Source organism: Odocoileus virginianus, chromosome 29, assembly GCF_023699985.2.
Source record: "Odocoileus virginianus isolate 20LAN1187 ecotype Illinois chromosome 29, Ovbor_1.2, whole genome shotgun sequence".
In the NCBI taxonomy this organism is placed as follows: Eukaryota; Metazoa; Chordata; class Mammalia; order Artiodactyla; family Cervidae; genus Odocoileus; species Odocoileus virginianus.
The window spans coordinates 29,390,292-29,400,318 of NC_069702.1; the positions used below are offsets into that span (position 1 = coordinate 29,390,292).

The following is a 10,027-nucleotide window of genomic DNA, read 5'->3' on the forward strand; positions in this document are numbered from 1 at the left end:
CTAAAAAAACACAATGTGGGACTTCCCTGGTAGTCCAGTGGTTAAGATAACGTGCTTGAAATGCAGCGAGGTGTGGGTTCAATCCCTGGTGGGGAACTAAGATCCCACACGTTGCAAAGCCAAAAAAACAGAAGAGAACACATAGACAGACACACACCCATCCTCCCCACCATGCCATGGAATTCCCTGGAGGTCCAGTGGTTAGGCTCACTTTCCCTGCCACGGCCTGGGCTCAATCCTTGCAGAATAGCCAAAACAAAAACATAAAATGTGATGTTAGAATGGAGCAATAGAAGCAGCAGTGCCTAAACTAAGCAAAATGGTCCCTCAAACCCATTCTCATAGGAACGACCTCTGCTTAAAAATACAGAAGCACATATCTGCAAAACTTCTGCAGCACATACATACCAGACCCACCTAAAAAAATTTTTTTTAGCCACCATGCAGCATGCAGGACCTTAGTTCCCCAACCAGGGACGGAACCCTCACTCCCTTCACTGGAAGTGCCGAGTCTTAACCACTGGACTGCTAGGAAGTCCCAACTTTTATAAATGCTTCTCTATTTCACACAAGGATGTTTGTACACTCAATGGGACATTAATAATAATCTCATTAACCAATGGACTTCAAACCAATGAATTAAAAAAAAAAATTATTGAAGAGCACATCCATGTTAACATGCCAGTCTCCAATTTTAAGATTCTTGAGAACAGAGACCACATTTTATTTATTTCTGAACCCCTACCTTTCTTCTCCTGCCACTAGCAGCTAATAACACTCTGCTTTTACAGACAGGAGATGCCAATAAATATTTATCGTAATATTCAGCAATACCATGCTAAGATAGCTAAAAAAATTTCGAATTCAGAAAGAGTTTACATACTGGCTTGGGAATTTCATGAGCAAGGATAACATTGTTTGTATAGGGCTCTCTGGTTGTTGAAAACCTCCATATACATTCTCTCATTTAATTCTCACGTTTACCCAATGGCACAGGCATTTCCCTCGCCCCAGTAAACAGAGAAAACAGAAGAAATTAAGTGATGTGCCCAAGGTCACATGGCCAGTGACAGATCAAAGACTCTTAAAACCCAGGTCTCCTCACTCATAAGCCACTGTTCTATGACAACCTACAGTTAATCAAAAATATTTATATACTGAGGACACACTTGCCAAGCAAGTACATGCCAAGCATGTACTAACATGCTGGGAAATAAAACAGTGAACAAACCTTATGAAACTTACAGTCTAGGAAAGAGGAAAAGACCTTAAATAATAATTATAAATAATTATAAGTGTGTAAATACAACCAGAGAATTAAACCTTGAGGACTGTTAAAGAAAAAAAAAATTCACTGACATTTGTTAAAAATGGTAAGGCAGATTTTACTCAGGAACAATCAGGTAGGTATAGGGGCCACTGCAGTGGGATTTTACAGTAGGATAGACAGACTGAGTTCAACTCCAATACAGCATTGGTGAGGCGAGTGGGAATTTATAACCAAGGAGCAGGGTGCAGGGGTGAACAAAAAAACTATCAAGACAATATATCAGGGGAGCGGGGCTAGGTTGGGGGGCGGTCCTGGTTACACTGACCTTACAGGACTTCTTAACAGTCTGTGGGGTCGCAAAGAGTCGGACAAGGCTGAGCGACTGAACTGAACTGAACAGGATTCTTGTTGAACACAGGCCAACATGATCAGACACTACCTGAGGGACGGTGGTGGATAAGAAGCAGATCAGATTCTGAGGGTGGTAGGGGATTCTAGTGAAACTGACCAGCAGGGTTCTTAGGAAAGCTAGATTTTTTACAAGAAAGTGCACAGATAGGCCTAGGAGAAGGTTCAAGACCTGACCAAAGTGTGGTCAAGTAAAGAATCTTTGTCAGGGCCTCGCAGAGTCTCTGAAGGACAGAGGTAGTGTTATGCTGAACACCAAAGAATTTTCTTCTTTATTTTGAATCATTTAACTTAATATACAGACAAACTCCACTTCCTATTGTCTAAAACTTCTCAAACTTGAAGGTGCTTTTTAAAATCACTAAGTGATCCAAAGATCCACACTTTGTCTAAAGTAGACTTCTCAAGAGTTATATATAGATATTGATCCCCTCAGCCCAGGAGGAGATCCCAGCCTTCTGTCACCAGAGGGTCAAGAGTAACCTTTTGTCCCAATGGTGCTAAATGACAGTGATACTTTCTTTTAAATATTGAATGACAAAAAAAGGTAAAGGTATCTCTAGAACCTAGTTATCATTTGACAATACAGTCCCAACACCTCATAAACATGCTCCCACTTGAGCAAAAGCTAAAATTAGTACAGTTCAACTGAGGAACACTTTCCCAATGTCTAGCCACTTAGAATTGTATTTTTTGGTATAGTTTGGCTCTCACTATAATCTGAAACAAAAATTCTTTTTTTAAAATTTCAGTTCTTGATAAATTGCCATTTCTCAAATTAAAAGCCTGAAAAGTTTAAGAAAGGATTGATTTAAAGGTTGAGCAGTCTGACAGATAAAGACTCCTTCGGGAGTCCTTAACAAATAGGGTGGAGACACAGCATCAGTACCCCAAACAATGCTGTGCTCCACTTGAGAAACTTCAGTTTTGACAAATTGGTTTGCTGTTCACTGGCTCAAAAGTGCAATTTCTAAGAGTTGAAACTAAGAGAACCAGCTGAACATTTGGCAGGGTTTGAGGAAAGGCTAGGGAGAATGGAGCCAGGCATATGTGAGTAAAACCTATAACCAATGGGGAGTTTTTAAATAAAGAGCCACTTCAGTAGTTAAATCTAAAGCTACAGGCCACCAGCAGACAGATTCTCTAAAGAGGGGGTCATGCTGCTGACCATCTGTCGAACATGATCTGGGCATCAAGACTCCAGAAAAGTTGTCATAAAAGAGTTTGACTCCTCCTACTTCTACTTTATTCTAGGTTTATACTGAATAATAAGAAAGTATTTAAGTTAAACCCATTAACTATCCCTACAAAGAAACACACAAAAATTAATACCCAATACTACAACTATTAAACTATTCTCATCAAATTTCAGTTTGAGAACAACAGGAGAACTTAGGCAAAAAGATAAAAACAATAGTAGCAATAAAATAAGACCCAGTCTTTCCACTGCAAATAATAAAAAATAAGGCCATCTGGCTAAGAGGTTCTTAGACTATTACCCAAATATGTTTATTTACCTTCAAACTCCTGCTTTTAAGTTCTAATTTCAGAAAATCAAAGTAGCACTAATACATATGATAATAAACCTATAGAAATTGGCTCCGATTTAGTAATCAGAAATGATGACTATGGTTATAAAAAACAAGAACAGCTACAAGCAACCATCACACTGTTGAGATGTTGACAACAAACTAGATATCACTGCTACATGGAACTACAATTTATTGAGCTAGAACTTTTACATTCAGGATAAACTATCCTCCCAACATGTCTGAGGTATCAGTCTTAAACACAGGATCCACGGGGAAATAGATTACTATCACACTCATACCATACACAACAGAGTATCAGACTGCTTCCACCCTTATTATGGCCGAAGTGGGGGTGCACACGTGCTCAGGAGACGAGTAATGGCGGCCGGATGACAGCTGGAGGCCAAGCCACAAGAGAGGTGCCAGGCAGAGTTAGGAGAATCGCTTCAGACAGAGTGGTCAGAACAACTCAGTATGCTGAGTGTAAGAGCCACGCTTCTCACCGACAGAGGAGGAAGTGAAAGACGTATAAAGGGATGAGACTCTGAGGAACCTGCGCTCAGAACTGCAAGTGTTAGTGTGAACTCATTCGACACAGATGAACAGACACTGAAAAAGTATTTGGATTTAAATTCGTGTGGGTATGGGTTTTTCTAGCATTGTCCAGTGAGAGGGCCGGGAGCAGCAAAACATAATGAGGACACCTATCACCTAAATTCTGGTTCCCAAATACTATCCACTGCTGGCTAGAACCAAGGCCCTCAGGGAAATGGTCAGTCCCAGGGTTGAGGCATGGAAAGTATAAGATAAACCTGGAATGTCTGATGGTGCCAAAATGAATGGAGTGCTCAGAGAAAGACAGGAACGAATCAAAGGAACCCAGAAGACAGCCTGAAGAGGACTCCCACTAGCCAAAACTGAGACAGCCTGAGCACCAAAATCAGCTATGGTCAAAATTAACTCATTAAATAAAATAGAAACCCATGAGCCCATGCTGATATTAAAAAATAAACCAATTAATGGAAAGGATAAAGGCTCCCTTACAGTAAAAGTGTCAAATAATAAACATAAAAGCAGTGATAGAATGAGAACATTGTCAAGCATCATAGTAATAATACAGAAAAGAAATTTCAACAGATATCAGAACTTGTAAGTGAAAATGGAATGAGGAAGGGGATAAGGTATATAGTCTCAAAATAGCTCCTAAAAAATATTAAATATTAATTATAACCCTTTGGATTAAAGCCTGTCAGGCTCCTCTGTCCATGGGATTTTTCAGGCAAGAATTCTGCAGGGGTTTGCCATTTCCTCCTCCAGGGGATCTTCCCAACCCGAGGATCAAACCAGAGTCTCTTGTGTCTCCTGAATTGCAGGCAGACTCCTTATGCATAGAGCCATCAGGAAAACCCTGCTTCAATACCTCCTAATCAGATATATAACTAAAGAGAATTATTACATGTGTTTTCATATATCCAAAACTCTAAAGGTATAAGAACTCTTCAACTACATCCAAAAAAAATCATTAATGGTAAAAGTAATCAAACAGTAATTATTTTGCACTCGGTAATGTAAAACAAATGCAACTCTGTATCAGATGGTAAAAGTAAACAAAGGCCAGCCAAGTAGTCACAATTCCCAAAACTATAGTTCTGAAAACATGACCAAATTGACTTCAATTCCCTCTGCAAAACAAGCATGCCATATTTAATTGGGTTGACAAACAACAAAACTGTTACGTAACACTTGGTCAACCAACACTCAAAGTGATGCTGCAGTAATAACCTGACATAAAAAATTCACAAGTGAAAAACTTGATCTATGCACAGTAGAGATCCATTTGTATATTTTTAAATATATACAAACAAAACATGACAGAAAAGATTAGGAAGTGACATCACAAAATACAATAGCTATCTCTGAAGGTGCAATTATGAGAGATTTTGATTTTCTTCCTTTTCTTATCAGTATTTTGCGATTTCACCAAAATGTGTATTATTCCTACACTAAAAGTCAAAAATAATGTTAAAGTATTATTTAAATTTAAAGGTTTCTATTTTCTCTTCCACCATTACATTCTTGATGAACCTCAGAAAACAGTCCTAACAGTATGAGATATTAATACCTGGTAATGGAAAACTTCTCTGAAAAACAAGGCCCATCTGAATACCACCTTTTCATATAATTTTATCAATTATAGATAAGGTAATATGAGGCAGGTTCTCTGGATTGAGACTGCCAGGATTCAAATTCCAACTACCCCACAGACTGGTCACATAATTTTGAGCAAATTATTTAACCTCTCTTTGTCAGTTTCTTCATCTGTAAAAAGGAGGTTCCTATTTGTTATTAAACTACTTATTTAAAGCATTTAGTGCCTGGTACATAGCACTTAGGTTATTTTACTCTGAATTTCTTTTATAGGTAAGGATGTTCAGGTACTAAAATCAGTCAAATCATCTGAATGAAAACAAAGATGCTGGGATAGGTAGGGTGGATGGGTCTTTGAAAGAAAGGAGAAGAGAGAAGCAGAAGAGACAGATGGAGAGACAGATATTAACACAGCTGAAAACCTGGGTCCCCTTTCCTAAACTACTATTCTTTTGAAAACACAAATGGCAGTTGTCCACCATAATGCTTAATAAATATTTCTTTCCTTTCTCCCTTCCTTGCTCAACCTCTTTGTTTCTTCCTATACAGAAACAGGTTTGGCTTCTTCATTCACGTTCCTAAACCACCTTTCCTATGAATTTCCATTTTAAAGTTAACTATATTTATTTTAACTCTGTTCCAACTGAGTAGTCTTACATTAGGAAATTACACCTTGGGGGGCTTTCCTGGTGGCTCAATCTGTAAAGAAACTGCCTGCTATGCAGGAGACCCTGGGTCTGAGTTCAATCCCTGGGTCTGAGTTCAATCCCTGGAGAAAGAAATGGCAACCCACTCTAGTATTCTTGCTTGGAGAACTCCACGGACAGAGGAGTCTGGTGGGTTACAGTCCAAGGGGTCACAAAGAGTCAGACACAACTGAGTGACTTTCACTTCATTTTTCCTAGTCAAATGTTTCAGTGGAATTACATGTCAGAAGAGACCTGTAGTCTAAAAATGCTAGAAAAAAAGAGAACACACTATATGTTAATATTTGTTGAATGATACTGTTAAGAACTCACTCTGATCCTACATCTCCCTGAATTTTATACTCATAAAATGTCAGGATAGGAAAAGCACTAAATCAAGAAAACTGTGTTCTGAATCTAACCAGGCCAATAATTAGGCGAGTAACCTGAAGTTGGGATTTTGCCACTTGAGCAAGATGAGGGGAGTAGGCTGTGTTACTGAAAGATCCCATCCAGGTCCCACATTCTACAGCCTCTTGCACAAACCTGAACAAAATGGAGAATTCATGGGCAATTTCATGCCTCCCTGATGCTTCCTCTGACTGAAATCTCCCATTTCCCCTTTTAGAGAACTCCTGTTATACCTCCCATTCATCATTTCTTCCATGAAAGGACAGGACAAAATGCTCTGTTTTCTCTGGATCCCTGGGCTTGCATAGCATCTCTTACAGATGACTATTTATACACTGTCTACCATTTCTGGAGTCTCACATCTTGCACAATGCCTAGCACACAGCAGGTGCTAAGGATGTGTTTAAAGATTTGAGTCTACAAAGTTAAATTAGGTTCCTGTAAAGTTTTTGTATGCACCATCTGGGAGTTTAGCTAAATTTGAAGACACACACAGGCCAATATGGAGCACAACCAAAGCTTTGTCCCAGTCAGATTCATATATGAAGTGCAAATTTACTCTGAGCCATTTGTATAAGAGCTACACAAAGGTATCACTGCTGCAGAGTGTCTAAACATCCCCCCTGAGGATTACCTAAAATTACTTCACTTCCTATCTAAAACATCTTTATCAGGGACTTTGGTCCATGGCACTTACAACCTCCTACCATACTGTAAAAGGTACTGATGATCAGTGTTTACGGTCATTTACCAGAAAATAAGCTCCACTAAAGCAGGAATTTTCATGTTTTGTTCAGAAATGATTCCCAGTGCCTACACCAGTGCCTGCATATGAATGATTTTTTTAAACCGATAATTCTTTCCTTCTGTCTTACAGCCTGCAAAAGTTACGAGTCATCACCTTCATATGCTTATCTCACATTGCCCTATTTCCTCACCTTCATCCACTTATGGCAGCTTTACAAGCAAGCTTCCAAGAACTGGGGAAAATATTTGTATTTAACTCCTGAAGTGCAGCTTTGACTTTACTTTCTCTGCTTATCTGCTGGAACAGAAATAAAATCCAGGAAACTACACCAAATAATGAATAGATAATAACCAAAACTTTGTCCTTTCACTTCTGATAATTATCAATATTTCTCTACTTCATATTTTAAAACCACTAGTGGATGAAAATCAAAACCAAAAATATTAGATTAACTTTTTTGGACAGTCAAGCACATAGACAAAATACTTTGAGAATTAATTAACCGTTACATGTGACTTGACCGAAAAACTGTGTTCCAAATTCTTGTTGTTTAGAAGCTAATTTGTGTCAGACTCTATGTGACCACATGGACTGTAGCCCATCAGGCTCCTATGTTCATGGGATTTCCCAGGCAAGAATACTGGAGTGGGTTGCCATTTCCTTCTCCAGGGGATCTTCCAGACAGAGGGATCAAACCCATGTTTTCTGCTTGGCAGGTGGATTCTTCACCACTGTGCCCCATGAAAAGCCCATGTACTACATACATTAGCTACAGCAAGATTCTCTCTTATGATTTATGTAGCTAATATGCTTCAGGAAAATGAACTTGTTCATAGCATTTCTGTAATTATCAAATACTGAGCCACAGAAGAGTAAGGTACTATTGTATTTATACTCAGAAAATACCACCAAAACTTTCTCTATCTCCTGGTTTCAGCCAAATATGGTTCTTCCCTGCTTCAGCCAATGTTAGCCATGAGTTCTCAGAGACAAAGGCCCATCAGAAGCAGTCAAGGACATCATCTACACTGCTATCTCAAAGATGGCTTTTAAATTCTTGAAGAAATCAAACATCAGCAATGTAAAAAAAAAAATACTCAAGATGAAAAGTTTCAAGCTGAGATGTTTGGATATGTTGAAACTAAAATAGGAAATGAAGATTTTTATGAAGTCACTCAGTCCTCTTATCTAGTACTACCTAGCTGACAAACTCAGAATCAACTTCCAGGATGAGCCTAAGAAAGATGTTTCACAAGCTCAAACGTGTTAAGGCAGGTTGACACAAGCCAGGCCCCTCATTACCCTGTGCATATCAGAAATACTAGCAAGTCTAACCTGCCTGTTAGCCTCTGTGATATCTCAGTTTTGCTTAAACATCCTAAAAAGGATTAATATTCTAGATATAAGCTTGTGAAAATAAGGGTGAGTTAAATTCGCAGGATTCAGGTGTCAGTGTGATGATGAAAAATCATGGGAGGCAGGAAAAGAAAATTGGGACAAAAAATAAACCTTTAAATGCTAATTTTCTCCACAACAGTAAAAGAGCACATGGGGTGGGTTTCAGTCTCCGAATTTTTACTAGCTTTCTAACGGCAGGTTAAACAGAGGTGAATCACAACCAAGCCTTCAAAAGAGCAGTCCCCCAAGGCGCAAGGTCCTGTTTTCAGAGGACCTGAGGCTTGTCCCCTGCCACCATACTCCCATCCATCCGCCTCAACTCGTCTGCAATAAACGATAAGTAAGGGAAATAATGACCAGCACTAAATGTGACGCGGAGTTGGCATTTACAAATGATTTGCAAAACAGCTCCCCAGCGGACCTAATCAACCCAGGGCACACGACCAGACCCTATATGGTGGTTGTCTGGAAAGATAAAAGCCCGTGATCTTCAGGGGAGCACGCGGGGAGGAGGGGCACCTCGAGAAAGCCAGGCGCTCCATCCCCAAGACCCCAGACTGTCACCAGGGGATCCCGACCCGGCAGCCGCCTTAAGTGTGTTACAGCCACGAGACCTGTCGCCCCAACTTACCCACTCCTAAAACCTACGAGGGGAGTGAAAAGGATCCTAGGGGGACAGGTTAAAATAAAGCTCTATCTTCTGTGCTTGGGATCCAGGAAAAAAGCAACGGACAGGGGAGATGGAAACAGGCGACCCTGCACGTCTCGGGGACTGGTCACGCGGAAGAGTGGGAGGTATCCCCGTAGAGCGTGCAAACAAACGCAGTAGAAGAGCGAAAGGAGAGGACGGGGTGGTGGAGAAACGCGGCCGCAGGCATCGATCGGGGCTGTCGGGACTCGGGGTCCGGGGATAAAGAGCGTCCTTGGGGGCTGGAGACTCCCCGCGTGCTCGAAGCCGGCCCGGGAGGCGGCAGCGGTCAGGCAGCGCGAGCGCTCGGGACAGGTTCCTGGAGACCCGCCCGGCGCGGGGCCAGGCGGGCGGGGGCCGCGGCCCAGGTCGCCTGAACAAAGCCGGCGCGCGCGGGGCCTGGCTACTCACAACAAGAAGCTCATGTCGGCCGCGGCTTGGGCTGCGGGCTCGGCGGTCGCGGGGCCTCGGTACGGCGGCGGCCAGGCCTGGAGAGCAAAGAGGAGGAGGAGAGGATGAGGAGGAGGCGGAGAGCGCCAGCTGCTCGGCGGCCGCAACTTGTTTGGCTTCGCTAGTTCCAATGGCTCGCAGAGGGGGCGGAAGTGGGAAGCGCACGGCTTGAATCACTCAATGGGAGGGGAAGGAAAAGAAGGCGGGGAAAGGGCCGCTCGCCTGCTCCCCGGAGAAGGGCCGTCGCGCAGCTCCCCCACCTCCTGGTCCCCAGCCCCTCGCTGCTCC

At 41.7% G+C, this 10,027-nt stretch overlaps 1 protein-coding gene across 1 annotated transcript in view; it reads right to left on the reverse strand.

Annotated features, from left to right (window-relative positions):
• The window catches only part of MOB1B (MOB kinase activator 1B), a 55,751-nt gene extending 45,779 nt beyond the window's left edge, over nt 1–9,972 (reverse strand). The window contains exon 1 of the mRNA XM_020876459.2: nt 9,701–9,972. Within this exon, the coding sequence (XP_020732118.1) occupies nt 9,701–9,714 (14 nt within the window). The 5' untranslated portion in view covers nt 9,715–9,972. The remainder of the gene's footprint in view (nt 1–9,700) is intronic.
• Between the last annotated feature and the right edge of the window lie 55 nt (nt 9,973–10,027).